Below are 18,010 nucleotides of genomic sequence, written 5' to 3' on the forward strand. Positions count from 1 at the left end.
AAAGAAAAAAACATTAAAATGTTGAACATTAATAGTGATAATGCAAGCTGAAGTAGATTTTCTGATATCTGCAATTTAAAATACACAAAAAAACAAATTAATATATAGAGAAAGGAGCAGATATGTAGAGTTAAATGTTAGTGTATAGTGGTGATGGTTGTGTAACAGTATGGATATACTTAGTGCCAATAAACTGTATGCTAAAATTGGCCAAGATACGTATGTTTTATGATATGGATATTTTACCACAGTACAAATATTATGGTAAAACCTAGGTGGCGCTTACATGAATGTTCACTCTAAACTCTTCAATTTTGCTATATGTTGGAGAAAATAAAATGGGGGGTGGGATAGCTGTTCTGTTACTGATTAGATCCCCGTGTTTCCATGGGGAAAGCACTAAAATAGAGCTGCCAGGAAGATGGAGAGAATAAGATCTCAAAATCAAGTATGCATTACCTGACTCTTGTTAATTACTGATAAAGATTCTAGAGACTGTCTGGGTTTTTTTTTTTTTTTAGAAGAAAAGAATCAGTTTAATGTCACATACTATAGTCTGAAACCATGTCACTTATCTGCATTATTTTAACAGAGTATCAAAGAAGTATACAAGTTCAAGTGTATCACAACCATAGGAGAAATATGTTGGCATAACCTGACTGGTGTAGAGTATTGCTTAGAAATAAATAAGTGCAAAAGGCATTAAATCACATTTGAAGTTAGATTGGGTTTTCACAGTTGTTAGCAGTTAGCTAGTGTTTAAATTTAAACTGAAGCCTCTGTCTTTGGAAGGCTTAAATCTACATTGTTTACTAATTAGAAAATTAGTAGTTGTCCAACGTGTTCAAAGAACGAGCTAAATCTAGTGGCGGGTGGGGGGGGGCGCAGAGGATAGAAAAGTAAAGCCAGAGCTTTGTGTCTTTATCCATTCTATCATGATTCAGCATTGCATTTGTTATCTTAATTATGTTCTTTAGATAACTAAGGTCAAAAGTTCACATTTTTAGATCCACCCAACTATTCATTTGGGGAGGGGGTAGACAATGTCATTTTGTTTTCCATGTTTTATAAATCTGGAATCGAGGGCAAAGGGGATGATAGGTTATTTTAATGAATGAAAAACTGTTTTTTCTCAAGAGTGTGAGGAGAATGTTAGTTTGAAAGGAGTTCCTACAAATTTCTCTGGCCCGCTGCCAAACTTGTCCATGGTCAAAAGCATGTGTGTCTGTCTTTAACAGGAACAGCTTTGTATTCTGTCAATGATCCTTCTGTGCCATTTTATAGAGAAATTGCTTTGGTTAAGGGTAAATCTGTAGCAGAGCAGACTATTAACCCATTTCGTAGCCACAAAACTTGTAACTGAATTTATAAACATTTAACGTAATGTCTTTTGCAACTCAAAAAGTGGCTTCATGTTTTATTACAACTATTGATGTGAAAGTAACCAAAGAAAAGAAATAATCTATATGAAAATGTCTGCATCTTTTTTTTTTTTTTTTTTTTTTTTTGGAGACACAGTCTCGCTTTGTTGTCCTTGGTAGAGTGTCGTGGCATCATAGCTCACGGCAACCTCCAACTCTTGGGCTCAAGCAACCCTCTTGCTTCAGTTTTTCTATTTTATTGGTAGAGATGGGGTCTTGCTTTTTGCTCAAGCTGGTCTGGAACCCATGAGCTCAAGCTATTTACCTCCCTTGGCCTCCCAGAGTGCTAGGATTATAGACATGAGCCACAGTGCCCTGCCCTCACACCCCCCACACACAGATTCTCACTCTGCCACCCTGGGTAGAGTACCGTGGTGTCATAGCTCATAGCAGCCTCAAACTTTTGGGTTCAAGAGATCCTCCTGTCTCAGCCTCCCAAGTAGCTGGGAGTACAGACACCTGCGGCAACACTCAGCTAGTTTTTTTGGGGGAGAGAAGGGGATTTGTTGTTGGTTTTGAGACAGAGTTTCATTATGTCTCCCTCAGTAGAGTGCTGTGGCATCACAGCTCACAGCAGCCTCAGACTCTTGGGCTTAAGCGATTCTCTTGCCTCAGCCTCCCAAGTAGCTGGGACTACAGGCACCTACCACAATGCCCAGCTATTTTGTTGTTGTTTGGCAGGCCCAAGCTGGATTTGAACCCACCAGCTGTGGTGTATGTGGCCAGCACCCTAGCCACTGAGCTACAGGTGCCAAGCCTAGTTTTTCTATTTTTAATAGAGACGGGGTGGGTGGCACCTATGACTCAAGGATTAGGGCGCCAGCCCCATATACCAGAGGTGGCAGGTTCAAACCCTGCCCCAGCCAAAAACTGAAAAAAAAAAAAAAATAGAAATGGGGTCTCACTCCACTCAGGCTGGTCTTGAACTCCTGAGCCCAGGGGATCCACCCTCCTCAGCCTCCCAGAGTGCTAGGATTACAGGCATGAGCCACCTCCCCCATCCCAGATCTTTGAATTGGAGGTTTTTTGTTCTTTAAAAATGGAGTTAAGGCCAGGTGCAGTGGCTCACACCTGTAATCCTAGCATTCTGGGAGACTGAGGCAAGCTGATTGCTTAAGCTTATGAGTTCCAGACCAGTCTAAGCAAGAGCAAGACCCCATCTCTACTAAAAATGAAAAACTAAGGCAAGAGGATTGCTTGAGCCCAAGAGTTTGAGGTTGCTGTGAGCTATGATGCCACAACGCTCTACCCAGTGAAATTCTGTCTCAAAAAGGAAAAAATGGAGTTAAAGCTGATAGAATACTAAATGTTGGAATTTCTTTCACATTTACTCATTTTCAGAATAAACATTTAAATAGCCTTTCTGGCTAGACTTGGTGGTTCATGTCTATAATCACTGCACTTTGGGAGCCCACAAAAGTAGGAGCATCTCTAAGGCCAGGAGATCAAGACCAGCCTGGCAACATAGCAGGACTTCATCTCTACAACAAATTAAAAAACTGGCTGGGCATGGTGGTGCATGCCTGTAGTTCCAATTTAGCACTCAGAAGTCTGGGCTGGGAAGATCACTTGAGCCCAAGAGTTAGAGTTTACAGTGAGCTATGATCTTGCAATTGTACTCCATCCTGGGCAAAGTAGTGCGACCCTGTCTCTTAAAAGAAATTAAAATAAACAGCCTTTCTTTTATGGCTTTGAAGTATATGTGGTATATTAGGGAGAGTAAAGTCACTTGACCTTTGGGAATGGCTGAAGTTCCAGTCAAACCAAGAGCATTTCCCAAATTGCGTAATAAAATTAATGGATAAGGAATCAACAAGATTTGTTTGTTTATTTATTTTTAGACAGAGTCTCCTCAGTTGCCCTGGGCTCAAACTCTTGGGCTCAAGCAATTCTCTTGACTCAGTCTCCCAAGGCGCCCACCACGCCCAGCTGTTTTTAGAGACAGGGTCTCACTCTTGCTCAGACTGCTGTTGAACTCCTGAGCGCAAGCAGTCCACGCCCCTCAGCCTTACAAGTGAACGAGGTTTATTCTCATTACCGCTTGGATTAGCACAGACGGATTTCTTTTTCTTTAGCCTGAGATTACGTTGATGTGTTAGTGCCCTCTTTTGGTTTAAAATGGATACTGCAGCTGGCATCCTTAATACGGGCAAGAGGTAGACTACTTTAAAGTTTTTTTGTTCTTGGGATTTTTTTATTCTCCTCTCCTCCCCTCCCCTCCCCTCCTCCTCCCCTCCTCCTCTTTCTTGTTTCAGTTTGTCCCCCTTAGTTAGAGTGTCATGGTGTTATAACTCACAGCAACCTCTAACTCTTGAACTCAGGTGATCCGCTTGCCTCAGCCTCCCAAGTTCCACCTGTGGTGGGACTACAGGCGCCCACCACAACGCCTGGCTATTTTTAGAGACAGGGTCTCGCTCTGGCTCAGGCTGGTCTCGAACTTGTGAGCTCAGGCAATCCACCCACTGTGGCTTCTCAGAGTGCTAGGATTACAGACATGAGCCACTGAGCCTGGCCTGTCTTTTTTTATTTCTTTTATTTTTTTAGAGACAGAGTCTCACTTTGTCACCCTTGGTAGAGTGCTGTGACGTCACAGCTCACAACAACCTCCAGCTCTTGAGCTCAGGTGATCCTCTTGCCTCAGCCTCCCCAAGTAGCTGGGACTACAGGCGCCCGCCACAACACCCGGCTACTTTTTGTTTCAGTTTGGCCAGGGCCGGGTTTGAACCTGCCACCCTCAGTATATGGGGCCGGCACCCTACTGACTAAGCCACAGGCGCTGCCTGGACCTGGCTATTTTTTTATTGTAGTTGTTGTTCAGCGGAGCCAGGCCAGGTTCAGACCCACCAGCACTGGTTTATGTGGCTGGCGTCCTAACCACAAAGCTACATGCGCCGAGCCTTTTCCTCTTATTTTTCATCTTAATTTTTTCCCAGCGGATCAGAGAGGAAAAAGTTTCTAAAAACCACATGCCAGTCTCCTTTCTTTGGTGTTCCACATTCAGAATAATTTGTCTACTGTATTCAATAGATTTGTCGCAGAGACTTGACTAGTTTGAGGGGGTTTATCAGCAAAAAATTAGAAACTGAAGTTTTGCTGGGGTTTGGTTATTAGTTTGCCTCAAGCTCTCAACAACAGTTCTGAAGTGCCTAATACAAATAAAATGGTAGGTGGCCTGAAGAAAACTAAAGCCAGATAAGGAGATGAGAGTGGTGATAGGAAGGGATATTAGCTAGGGGGCAGTCTCTGTGGAGGTGGCCCCCAACCATGACCTGAACCAAGGACAGGAGCAAGTCATGGCGAGTTGTGGGGAAGACCATTCCAGAAGGTTGATGTACCAAGCCAGCTTTCCCAGGCTCTCTTTCTTTTGTCCCCGCTGTTACTTAGCATGCCCCACTTATTGCCTATCAAGACCAGGCCCAGCGCCTTCTCTACCATTGTGCAGATTGTATTACATTGCACACATTTAAGGGGCACTGTTCACATGTGTTTAAATATTTCTTACAGGCTGGGCACGGTGGCTCATGCCTGTAATCCTAGCACTCTGGGAGGCTAACGTGGGTAGATTGCTTGAGCTCAGGAGTTCCAGCCCGGCCTGAGCAAAAGCAAGACCCCGTCTCTACTAAAAATAGAAAAACTGTGGCAAGAGGATCACTTGAGCCCAAGAATTGGAGGTTGCTGCAAGCTATGACTCCACAGCACTCTACCCAGGGAGACAGCTTAAGACTCTGTCTCAAAAAAAGTAATAGGCTCGGCGCTCGTGGCTCAAGCGGCTAAGGCACCAGCCACATACACCTGAGCTGGCGGGTTCAAATCCAGCCTGGGCCCACCAAGCAACAATGACGGCTATAACCAAAAAATAGCCGGGCATTATGGCGGGTGCCTGTAGTCCCAGCTACTTGGGAGGCGGAGGCAGGAGAATCGCTTGAGCCCAGGAGTTGGAGGTTGCGTGAGCTGTGATGTCATGGCACTCTACCCAGAGTGACAGTTTGAGGCTCTGTCTCAAAAAGAAAAAAAAAAGTAATAATAAAATAAATAAATAAATATTTCTTGCAACAGTTTTCCAGCAGATGGCAGTAACAGTCATGCGGACAGGGTGCCTTTTTCTAATTTGCATTTAGGTGCCTGTCTTCTTTATCATCCCTTCTTTCATGCATCAGGGTCCTCATCTGTGGGCCCCACCCTTATCCTTCAAGCTTTCTTTTTCTCTGTCTCTGCAATAGAAGAATTGCAAGCATAATACATCTGCAGTAAAAGAATAGAATAGAATTCTTCTCTGCAATAGAATTGCAAGCATAATACATACCCCCATATACCCTTTACTGAATATAGGGAGGAATAGGTGCTATATGGTCAGCTGGAATCAGACTCAGGTTCATTTTATCCCAAACCACTCTTCTGGGTTAACCTTATTTGGATTATAGTTAAAATTTGAGTGTTTGTATCATTTACCATGTTAAGCATTCTCCAGGTGTTAGCATTCTTACACTCTAAAACAACTCTAGTGGGCGGCGCCTGTGGCTCAAAGGAATAGGGCGCCAGCCCCATATGCGGGAGGTGGCAGGTTCAAACCCAGCCCCAGTCATAAACTGCAAAAATAAAAAATAAATAAAAATAAAACAACTCTAGAAATTAGGGGCCGTTTACTTTGTTTTCCAGATGAGGAAATGGAGGCTTGTAAGGTTAAAGTAGTATCTTTAGCAATTACCAGGATTCAAAATCTTGTCTCTCTAACTTCAAAGCCTTTGTTACTCTTTGTAAGTAGAGTGGCTGGGAGGAAAGACCCAGTGGGTCTGTTAGTGTTTCCATCTTTACAGATTGAAATGCAAAAGGTGGGCGGCGCCTGTGGCTCAGTGGGTAGGGCGCCAGCCCCTTATACCTAGGGTTGCAGGTTCGAACCCAGCCCTGGCCAAACTGCAACAAAAAAATAGCCGGGCATTGTGGTAGGCACCTGTAGTCCCAGCTACTCAGGAGGCTGAGGCAAGAGAATCGCCTAAGCCCAGGAGTTGGAGGTTGCAAAGAAATGCAAAAGGTAACAAATGCCAGATTATTTGCCAACAGCTGTCATTAGGAATTGAAGGTGTCTTTAGCTAGAAGAATTTAGATTTTCCCAGTTTGGAGTCCCCAACTGTAAGACCCAGTTGCCTGGAATTGTCCTGGTTTATACCTATTTTGTTTCCTGGCATAATTATTAATAGTACCCCAACTCAACTTTTTTTTTTTTTGCAGTTTTTGGCCAGCGCCGGGTTTGAACCCACTACCTCCTGTGTATGGGGCCAACGCCCTACTCCTTTGAGTCACAGCCCATCACCTTTTAAAAGTATTATTGTTTGGGGCGGTGCCTGTGGCTCAGTGAGTAGGGCACCGGCCCCATATTCCAAGGGTGGCGGGTTCAAACCTAGCCCCGGCCAAACTGCAACAACAACAAAAAAAAAAAACATAGCCGGGCGTTGTGGCGGGTGCCTGTAGTCCCAGTACTCGGGAGGCTGAGGCAAGAGAATCGCGTAAGCCCAAGAGTTAGAGGTTGCTGTGAACCGTGTGATGCCACGGCACTCTACCTGAGGGCGGTACAGTGAGACTCTGTCTCTACAAAAAAAAAAAAAGTATTATTGTTTGGACAATTTAATATGGCCCCCTAGCTATAATCCTTCCTGAATTCTTTTCAGATTAACATAGAAACTAGTGTTGCATTATAACAGCACTAATAGAGCTTGGTCTGTTTTTATTTACCTCTTTTATGCTTCCTGCCCCAAAGTTAGGGGCATTTCAAGTTAGCTTTGGTTTTATAGTCTATTGACCCAGCTAATTTCATGGTATGCTTAATTTAGTCAACAGTTAGCAAGGTTTTGCCATATTTGCTTAATTTTTTTCTGCCAAAACACTTAAGGTAAATGGCACTTTATTCATGCTTCCATAGCCAAAGTAAGCTTGTAAGTTTTTATAAGCCTATCCTGAAATCTTGAATCAGTGTAGGGAGGAAGCCTTTTGTATCCTTTTTGCAGCAAGAATCATAACCCCTGACATCATTTGATTTTCAAAAAGCTCCCTTAGAGCTTTTAGAGCTGGACATGATTGCAGGCACCTATAGCCTCAGCTACTCAGGAGACTGAAGTGGGAGAATAATTTGAGCCCAGGAGTTTAAGGCCAGCCTGGGCAATGTAGCAAGATCCTGTCTCTTTAAAAAAAAAAAGAGTCTCCCAAGTGCTGGGATTACAGGGGTGAGCCACTGCACCTGGTCCCCAAAAGAGAGTCTTGATCAGTACCATGTGCTACCCAATTGCGCAACTGGAGCTCTAAAAAAGAGTCTTTCTTTCTTTCTTTCTTTCTTTTTTTTTTTTTTTGAGACAGAGCCTCAAGCTGTCACCCTGGTAGAGTGCGGTGGCGTCACAGCTCACAGCAACCTCCAACTCCTGGGCTCAAGCGAGTCTCCTGCCTTCGCCTCCCAAGTAGCTGGGACTACAGGAGCCCGCCACAACGCCTGGCTATTTTTTGGTTGCAGCCGTCATTATTGTTTGGCAGGCCCGGGCTGGATTCGAACCCACCAGCTTAGGTGTACGTGGCTGGCGCCTTTAATGCTTGAGTCACAGGCGCCGAGCCTAAAAAAGAATCTTTAAAGTAGGGTATTACCTATGTTTGTGTGCTAGTATGATGCTCCCCAGGAATGAGAGATATAGCCAGAGAGCAGTCCTGGCCTTGGACTTGGGGGTTTTCTTATAACTTGTATTACCTTTTCTTTTGACAGTACATGATCTGATTTTCTGGCGGGATGTGAAGAAGACTGGATTTGTCTTTGGCACTACACTGATCATGCTGCTTTCCCTGGCAGCTTTCAGCGTCATCAGTGTGATTTCTTACCTCATTCTGGCTCTTCTGTCTGTCACCATCAGCTTCAGGGTCTACAAATCTGTCATCCAAGCTGTACAGAAGTCAGAAGAAGGCCATCCATTCAAGTGAGTCACTTTCACAAGCAACATTCTACATTTTAGTTGAGAGGTTTGCTGAGGCTGGTCAGGTCTACAAATCATTTATGGCCCTATTGTAGGCCTGATGCAGTTGGATAGGGACATGAAACATCAGCTAGAGGCTTTGAGACCATCTATCTTAAGAAGTGCCCAAGTTAAGAGCTAAGAACTTTTTGACAAGTTAGAGGCTCACACTTCAGGACCAAAGAAGACTAATCCCAGCCTCTCACCAGGTCAGGAGTTTGAGGCTGCAATGAACTATAATCACACCTGTGAATAACCATTACATTCTAGGTTAGGCAACATAGTGAGACTCTGTCTTTAAAAAAAAAAAAAATCAGGCTCGGCACCTGTAGCTCAGCGCCTAAGGCACCAGCCACATATACCAGAGCTGGCGGATTCAAACCCAGCCCGGGCCTGCCAAACAGCAATGACAACTGCAACCAAAAAATAGCCAGGCATTGGGTGGGCATCTGTAGTCCCAGCTACTAGGGAGGCTAAGGCAAGAGAATTGCTTGAACCCAGGAGTTGGAGTTTTCTGTGAACTGTGATGCTACGGCACTCTACCTAGGGCGACAGCTTGAGGCTCTGTCTCAAAATAAATAGCCAGGCATTGTGGCAGGTGCCTGTAGTCCCAGCTACTTGGGAGGCTGAGGCAAGAGAATCACCTAAGCCCAAGAGGTAGAGGTTGCTGTAAGCTGTGATGCCACGGCACTCTACCAAGGGCAACAAAGTGAGATTCTGTCTCTAAAAAAAAAAAAAAAATAGAAAAAATACCTTGTTTTTATATGTTCTGGTCTCTTAATTACAAATAGATTCACCTTCATGATATCCAATGAGTCAATAAAAGCTACGCAGAACACAGTGTGTGCATGACTGTCCCACACTTTGCAGACATCTAGCATCTTTGCCTCTGCCCACTAAATGACAGTGGTATCTCCCCACCTCCTACCCCATGACAGTAAAAATGGCTCCTATAGATTTCTAAAATGCATCCTGGGAGACAGTGTCACATTCCAAAGAACTGCTGTGCTAATAAAAAATCTTTTCCTTCCGTGTCAAATATGTGACTGTTTGTTCTGGAAGAGCCTACCTGGACGTAGACATTACTCTGTCCTCAGAAGCGTTCCATAACTACATGAACGCTGCCATGGTACACATCAACAGGGCCCTGAAGCTCATTATTCGTCTTTTTCTGGTGGAAGATTTGGTTGACTCCTTGAAGGTTTGTAACTTCTGTAGCTTTTGGTAGTCAGGCTGAGAAAAACCAGGGAATGGGTTATAATTCGGAGGCAAAACTGCAGGGTTTTGCCAGGGTTTTGATATAGGGTTTTATCAAACAAAACCAAGGTGTGTTTGTCCCAGTTAATCTATAAAAATGGGGCCAGGTACAGTGGCTTGTTCCTGTTACTCTAGCTCTCTGGGAGGCTGAAGTGGGAAGGTATCACTTGAGGTAAGAGTTCAAGACCAGCTGTACTCTAGCCTGAGTGATAGAGCAAGATTATGTCTCAAGAGAAAAAAAAGTGCAGATAGGGTGCTCTTGTGGCTCAATGGAGAAGGACGCTGGCCTCATATGCCGCAGGTGGCGGGTTCAAACCCAGACCTGGCCAAAAACTGTAAAAAAAAAAAAAAAAAGTAGGGATAGGGATCAACAGAGAGAGGTCTTGCCTCCTGCTAGAGAAGTGGTGATATAGTTGGACTATGGTGATACAGTTGGTAGCAGTGCAGTTGGTCTGTCTTTAAACACGCGAGAGCTACAGAATTCTCTCACAAGCTCTCAGATGGGTAGCACAAGGGAGGGAAGCTTCATTTTGAAATTATCTATGCCAGCATCGCTAAATAGCTGAAGGGGGATAGATAGCATCAATTAACCTGACATGTACCTTACGGTTATTCCTACTTAATCTTCTGACGTTGGCCTTCACAGCTGGCTGTCTTCATGTGGCTGATGACCTATGTTGGTGCCGTTTTTAATGGAATCACCCTTCTGATTCTTGGTAAGATGGCAGGGAAAATGTCTCCATGTTCTTTGAAGAAGAGTAAGAGTGAAGAGAATGCCCAGCATGGCTCCACTCATTCAGCAAGACCCAGCCGTTAGTATCCATAGAGACCTTGAAGTAGACTAGAGGGACCTGTGTTTGTGGTCACTGGTTATAAAAGGCTATCAGAACAGTATCACTGAGGGCGATACAATGAGACTCTGTCTCCAAAAATAAATAAATAAAATATGGGGATCTTATTTATAGAAACTTTTTTTTTCTTGGAGACAGTCTTACTATGTCACCCTCGGTAGAGTGCTGTAGCGTCACAGCTCACAGAAACCTCCAACTCTTGGGCTTAAGCAATTCTCTTGCCTCAGACTCTCAAGTAGCTGGGACTATAGGCACCCGCCACAACGCCCAGCTATTTTTTGTTGTTGCAGTTATCGTTGTTTAGCTGGCTAGGGCTAGGTTCAAACCTGCCAGCCTCTGTGCATGTGGCTGGTGCTGTAAGCACTGTGCTACAGGCACCAAGCCATATAGAAACTATTTTTATGGCTTGGCACCTGTAGCTCAAATGGCTAAGGCACCAGCCACATACACCAGAGCTGGCTGTTTCGAATCCGCCCCAGCCTACCAAACAACAGTGAAAACTACAACCAAAAACTAGGTGCTGTGGCGGGCACTTATAGTTCCAGCTACTTGGGAGGCTGAGACAAGAGAATCGCTTAAGCCCAGGAGTTTGAGGTTGCTGTGAGCTGTGATGCTAAAGCACTCTACGCAGGGTGACAGCTTGAGGCTCTGCCTCAAAAAAAAGAAAAGGAACTATTTTGGGCAGCGCCTATGGCTCAAGAGAGTAGGGCGCAGGCCCCATATGCCGGAGGTGGTAGGTTCAAACCCAGCCCTGGCCAAAAAAAAACTGCAAAGAAAAAAAATCTTTTTTTTTTTTTGTAGAGACAGAGTCTCACTTTATGGCCCTTGGTAGAGCGCCGTGGCCTCACACAGCTCACAGCAACCTCCAATTCCTGGGCTTAAGCGATTCTCTTGCCTCAGCTTCCCGAGTAGCTGGGACTACAGGTGCCCGCCACAATACCCGGCTATTTTTTGGTTGCAGTTTGGCCGGGGCCGGGTCTGAACCCGCCACCCTCGGTATATGGGGCCGGCGCCCTACCGACTGAGCCACAGGTGCCGCCCCCCCCCCTTTTTTTTTTTTTTTTTAACAGCCTCAAGCTGTCATTCTGGGTAGAGTGCTATGGCATCACAGCTCACAGCAACCTCCAACTCGTGGGCTCAAGCAAGTCTCCTGCCTCAGCCTCCCAAGTAGCTGGGACCACAGGCACTCGACACAACGCCCGGCTATTTTTTGGTTGCAGCCATTATTGTTGTTTGGCAGGCCCAGGCTGGATTTGAACCTGCCAACTCATGTGCATGTGGCTGGTGCTTTAGCCACTTGAGCCGCAGGCACTGAGCTGAAACTATTTTTTTTTTTTTTATTTTTTTTATTTTTTTTATTTTTGGCCGGGGCTGGGCTTGAACCCGCCACCTCCAGCATATGGGACCGGCGCCCTACCCGTTGAGCCACAGGCGCCGCCCATGAAACTATTTTTATAATCTGGAAATTGTTACTTCTGGTACAAAGAAGGTAGCTAGTATGCCTGAAGAAGTTTTCTTTTCTTTTTTTTTTTTTTTAACACAGCCCTAAATTAGCTCTGTTTATCTAACTGTCCTTAATTGGGATTTCTAGTCAGGATTTCATATATTGAGGAAGGTCTATGTTTTCCCTAAATTTCATAAGGAAAAAATGTATGCATTACTTTGAGTCTTGACACCTTGTGACAATCTCACATTTATACTTGCCATGTTTGTGACTCTGTCTTACAGCTGAACTCCTCATTTTCAGTGTCCCAATTGTCTATGAGAAGTATAAGGTAAGCATTTGTCTATTCTGAATCAAATGTACTAGTTGATGTATGACTAGTTTTAGTTCATTTTTGAGACTTTGAAAGTTCAGAGTGGTCTTTGAAGAACCAATCCTGTTTCTTACAGGTAAGTCAAGTACTTATAAGAAACTGGTAACAATGATTTCCCTCCAAGGAAAGAAACTAGAATTTAAGAGAGACATGAGTCTGAAAGAGGCTTGCTTTTTTAATATAATATTTTGTTGTGTACCTTTTGAGCTTCTTTTTTTTTTTTTTTTTTTTTTTTAATTGAGACAGGGGCCCACCATATGCCCCTGAGCAGAGTGCAGTGGGTGTGGTAGCTCACCGCAGCCTCAGACTCGGGCTGCGGGCACCCTGTTGCCTCAGCCTCCAGAAGCCCTGGGATTCGCCACAGCACCTGGCTGGGTTTTTCCATTTTTTTCATGAGTCGAGGTCTCACTGTCGCTCAGTTGAGTCTAGAACTCCTGAGCTCAAGCGATTCTCCCTCCTCAGCCTCCCACAGTGCTGGGATTACAGGCGTGAGCCACCGCACCAGACTTTTTTTTTTTTTTTTTTTTTTTTTTTGCCTTTTGAGCTTTTATCACCTGGATGCATTATCTATTCAAAAATGGTTACATTGGGGCAGCACCTGTGGCTCAGTGAGTAGGGCGCCGGCCCCATATACCAAAGGTGGCAGGTTCAAACCCTGCCCCCACCAAACAGCAACAACAACAACAACAACAAAATAGCCGGGCGTTGTGGCGGGCGCCTGTAGTCCCAGCTACTCAGGAGGCTAAGGCAGGAGAATCACCTAAGCCCAGGAGTTGGAGGTTGTTGTGAGCTGTGACACCATGGCACTCTACCAAGGACGATAAAGTGAGACTCTGTCTCTACAAAAAAAAAAAATGCTTACATTGAAAAGTCGAAAAATGCTTGAATGAATAAAAGCTATCTAAAACAAGACTTAAAGTGTAGGCTATTGCAAACATCAATGTTCAGGTGTTTGCCTTGTGGGATGACATGTACCAAGTATACTAGATGCTGTGGGGCTACTCTTTATGGATGAAGTCATCTAGCAATAGACTTTTGGGTTTCGGTATTAAATGAGTTAGTCTGACCCAGGGGACATAATTCATTGATGACTACAGAATAGAGATAAGACACAGTTTCTAGTATTCAGAATATATTCAGTGTCTCCAAAGGAAATACCCACCAAGTAAAACTTACTTCTGCAAAAGACACATGATTTTTTTCTTGAACATGTGGGACACTTACAGCATAATGTGGAGTCTAAAGCTGGAAGTTCTTCAAATACTTTTAAAAACTGGGCATTATTGGGCGGCGCCTGTGGCTCAGTGAGTAGGGTGGGTTCAAACCCAGCCCCAGCCAAACTGCAACAAAAAAATAGCCAGGCATTGTGGCAGGTGCCTGTAGTCCCAGCTATTCGGGAGGCTAAGGCAAGAGAATCGTGTAAGCCCAAGAGCTGGAGGTTGCTGTGAGCTGTGTGACGCCACAGCACTCTACAGAGGGCAGTAAAGTGAGACTCTGTCTCTACAAAAAAAAGAAAAAAGAAAAAAAAAACTGGGCATTATTGGCTCTACACCTGTGGCTCAAGCAGCTAAGGCACCAGCCACAGACGCCTGAGCTGGCAGGTTCAAATCCAGCCCAGGCCTGCCAAACAACAATGATGGCTGCAACCGAAGAATAGCCGGGCGTTGTGGCCGGTGCCTATAGTCCCAGCTACTTGAGAGGCGGAGACAGGAGACTCGCTTGAGTCCAGGAGTGGGAGGTTGCTGTGAGCTGTGATGCCATGTCACTTTACCCAGGGGGACAGCTTGAGGCTCTGTCTCAAAAAAAAAAAAAAAAAACCTCGGCATTATTTTAATTTTCTAGACTAGTAAATAGTGATTATTTATTTATGTATTTTTATTTTTTGTAAAGACAGGGTCTCACTTTGTCGCACTTGGTAGAGTGCTATAGCATCACACAGCTCACAGGAACCTCCAACTCCTGGGCTTAGGTGAATCTCTTGCCTCAGCCTCCTGAGTAGCTGGGACTACAGGCGCCCGCCACAACGCCCGGCTATTTTTTGTTGTCGTTGTTGTTGTTGCAATTTGGCCGGGGCTGGGTTTCAACCCACGACCCTCTGTATATGGGGCCGGTGCCCTACCCACTGAGCCACAGGTGCTGCCCAATAGTGACTTTTTTTTTTTTTTAAAGACAGAGTCTCACTTTATTGCCCTTGGTAGAGTGCTGTGGCATCTCAGCTCACAGCAACCTCCAACTCCTGGGCTTAGGCAATTCTCTTGCCTCAGCCTCCCGAGCAGCTGGAAGCAGTAGTGCTTCTTTAAAACTGGTCAAACTGGACAAAAGAATAGTGCCCTCAGGAAAATTGTTACCCTTTGTGTTGCCACAACTGAATCTACTTTTCTTTCTTAAAGACCCAGATTGATCACTATGTTGGCCTTGCCCGGGATCAGACCAAGTCAATTATTGAAAAGTAAGTACATTTAGGGACCATTTCATCATGACATGTGCTTTCTCCTCAGTTATCTTTAGTCCCCTGCATAAAATTCTAATGCCAAAGAAAGTAATTTTCACCCTGATAAAAATCTTGGTTAAGGCCAGGTGCAATGACTCATGTCTGCAACCCCAGCACTTTGGAAGGTCAAAGTGGGAGGATTGCTTTAGGCCAGGAGTTTGAGACCATCCTGAGCAACATAGCAAGATCCTCTTGCTACAAAAAAATAAATAAAGTTAAGGGAACTATGAATATAAACATCCAGACAGGTCTGGCTTGATGCCAGGATCTTCACCTGCTTTTTTGCTTTTTTAGGTATATACTGGTGCTAAAACCAAGAGGGACAGTTAGCAGGAATATATACAGTAGAACCTCTGGAACAAATTGGTCAGCATGCAGCGGAGGTCAGTGTAAGGAACTAGGGCTACTGTGCTGATACGTACATGTACATGTGCTACATGTCTGCTCTATGAAAATTAGGTCAACTGTGGAGGTTTGCTGTATATCGTTGTTGTTTACTCCTGATTGGTGAAGATGGTCATAGTACAGCTTCAGACCTGATGTCTTGATTGCCATTGTTAGCTGACTTGGGTCACCTGCTGTGAGATGTGACACTTGTGGAGGGTAGCCTTGACAGTTGTTTAGGGGAATGATCGGCTACAGCAATGGGTAACTTTAAATGATTTCAGAACACCTTTGCTAGAATAAATGGCAGGTTTGGTGTCCTGTGAAGGACTAGAAAGTCTTGCCAGCTTCAGGTAGTCATGATGACCCATGTCCTTTTAACGTTTTCATGACGCTTATGGTTCCTTTTGTGGCACTAGTGGGTGACCTGGCATTCCTTTACCTGTACCTCACAGAGCCAGAGAAATGGGCTCCTGCACTGCCCATGTGTCAGCAGGCATCATGCTCCTTCTCTGGAACCCTAGTGAAGGACCCAGGAGGTTCTGGCAGCGCAAGATGCAGGCCTGGTGGCAGGGGTGGAGCTCTTTGTGGATCCTGCAGGCCCATTCAGGCTAGACTCAGACCTGGCCTCTTTTCTTCCATCCCCATGTGAAATGAGAGAATGCTTTTCACATTGCTTAAGCAAGTCCAGGACTGTCTTCTAGCATCACTATTAAAATAAAAAAAGCAAATGTTTATGCTTTCATCTTCATTTTTTTCTTTCCTCAATAGGATCCAAGCAAAACTCCCTGGAATCGCCAAAAAAAAGGCAGAATAAGCATCTGGAAGCCAGAAATCCAACAGTTACTAAAACACCATTTAATAGTTATAGCGTTGTTACTTGTACTATGAAGGAACGTGCTCCGTGTCAGCTTGAGCCTGCATTCCAAGCTTTTTTTTTTTTTTTTAATTTGGTGTTTTCTCCCCCTCCTTTCCCTTAACCCTCAATATCAAGCACAAGAATTGTTAGGCTAAAAAGAGAACTTAGAACCCGAAAGAATAAAGAATGAAATTCATAGGCTAAATCAGTACCTTAATGGTGGTGGAGCTTTTACCTATAGCTTGAAAAGGGAAAGATGGGAGGTAAAAGAGAAAGTGAAAGAACACCATCTCTTGGGTCCTTCTATTCAATTTTCAGGACTGGTCTTACTTAGCTTCCCATTATAGTTTTGCCCTTGTTTTTAAGTTAAGAAATAATGATTAACTTATGAAGAAATTATTTGGGGACGGGAGTGTGATTCCTTCCTTGGGTTTTTTGCAACCCTCAGATCTCATCTTCTGCCCCAAGATGATGTGAGCAGCTACTCTTAATATTCCTCTTCATTTTAATGATCTAACTTCCAACTCTATGAATAACTTATACATGATAGTGATAATTCCTGATTCCCAGAATGACATCTGATTAAAAAAAGAACTGAAGCAGAAAGTGGAACCAGAGAGGGAGTTACGGTAGCACTGTGGTGTCCCTCACTCCACCTAGGGAAGGAAAGCTCCACCGTTTGGGAAGGTGGTTTCTGTGTCTTTTCTCCTGGACACCAGTTCTGAGCATTAGTTTGAGAACTTATTCCCGAATGTGCTTTCCTCCCCTCTCCCCTGTCCACCTCACCTCAAGTTTAATAAATATGGTTGTACTTTTATTATGAATAAATGTCTGTAACTGCTGTACACTGCTGTAAACTTGTTAGAGAAAAAATAATCTGCATGTGGGCTCCTCAGTTACTGAGTTATTGTGATCCTATCTCAGCCTGTGCGGGGGTGGGGGGGAGTTTTTAAAAAGTGAAGTATAGAAACCCAAAAAGCCTTTATCTTGATCTTTTCCCTGCAGCTTCCTTTTCATATTCTGCATCTTTAGCCTGTGTTCATCATTTTAGTCTAAGGACCAAAGCCAAACTGGCTTGAGAGATTGTGTATGTCTGTGGTGAAAAGACCACAAATTAGTGTAGGGAAGTGTTTTTTGTGGTTCATACAGAGTTTTAACTGCTTTGAGGCTAGCTTAATGGGTGTTTTGAGGGTTCTTTCATTTTCACTCTTGCAAAAGCTCTTACTGGCACCCCTGCCATGGGCCAGGGTACTGCTTGGAGAGTGTTTTCCAAGAAGTTTTAGGTGAGGGTTGGCAGGCACAGCCAGATCTTAATGATACAATTAAAAGGCAAGAGAACTCACTCTGAGAGCAAGTAGGTGGAGGGCAGCTGGGAAGCTTTGATTCCCATTTGAAGTTAAGTTTCTTCCTCCCCTTCAACATGAAAATGCAGCAAACTTGAAAGAAAAGTCATTTGTGAGTTCTTTCCGGTGTCACTCATGATCATGATCATCCACAGGGAACCTGCACTGTGAGTTTAAAGTAAGTCTGTACTATCTGATTGTCCTGAAGTACTGTGCTGTAGAAAGTAGTGGGAGGAAATTTTCTTTCCAGTTTTTTTTTTTTTTTTTTTTGAAAATTACTTAGGTGTTTAGATGGGGAAAAGTTACCTTTACCTTACTCTATTTTCTTAGCCCCCTTCTGATTTTTTTTTTAACTGATTATGTGTCATAGTAGGAAATGCATTCTTTATTGTCGCCCTTTGCCATCCCAGAAGTCAGTGCACTGATCTGTCTTTTTGGGCTTCCCCTCCAAAGGACCTCTCTGCTCTGGAAGCCTCCACATCTGGCTCTTTTCTTTTGTTGCTGCTGTGTTTAGATAATTAAAGAGATCTTTGTGCCACGCAGGAATTTTTTTTTTTTTTTAAGAAAAATCTATAGATGAAAAAATTACTAATGAAACTGTGTG

The 18,010-nt window shown here is 44.1% G+C and overlaps 1 protein-coding gene across 3 annotated transcripts in view; it reads left to right on the plus strand.

The window, feature by feature from the left end:
• Nucleotides 1-17,963, plus strand: part of RTN3 (reticulon 3) — a 74,032-nt gene extending 56,069 nt beyond the window's left edge. For all 3 annotated transcript variants that reach the window (XM_053560575.1, XM_053560576.1, XM_053560574.1), the window contains 6 exons: nucleotides 8,161-8,368; nucleotides 9,467-9,605; nucleotides 10,308-10,377; nucleotides 12,241-12,287; nucleotides 14,720-14,778; nucleotides 15,976-17,963. In XM_053560575.1, coding sequence (XP_053416550.1) covers nucleotides 8,161-8,368; nucleotides 9,467-9,605; nucleotides 10,308-10,377; nucleotides 12,241-12,287; nucleotides 14,720-14,778; nucleotides 15,976-16,021 — 569 coding nt within the window. In that variant the 3' untranslated portion in view covers nucleotides 16,022-17,963. The remainder of the gene's footprint in view (nucleotides 1-8,160; nucleotides 8,369-9,466; nucleotides 9,606-10,307; nucleotides 10,378-12,240; nucleotides 12,288-14,719; nucleotides 14,779-15,975) is intronic.
• The last annotated feature ends 47 nt before the right edge of the window (nucleotides 17,964-18,010 follow it).

This window comes from Nycticebus coucang, chromosome 14 (genome assembly GCF_027406575.1).
Source record: "Nycticebus coucang isolate mNycCou1 chromosome 14, mNycCou1.pri, whole genome shotgun sequence".
In the NCBI taxonomy this organism is placed as follows: domain Eukaryota; kingdom Metazoa; phylum Chordata; class Mammalia; order Primates; family Lorisidae; genus Nycticebus; species Nycticebus coucang.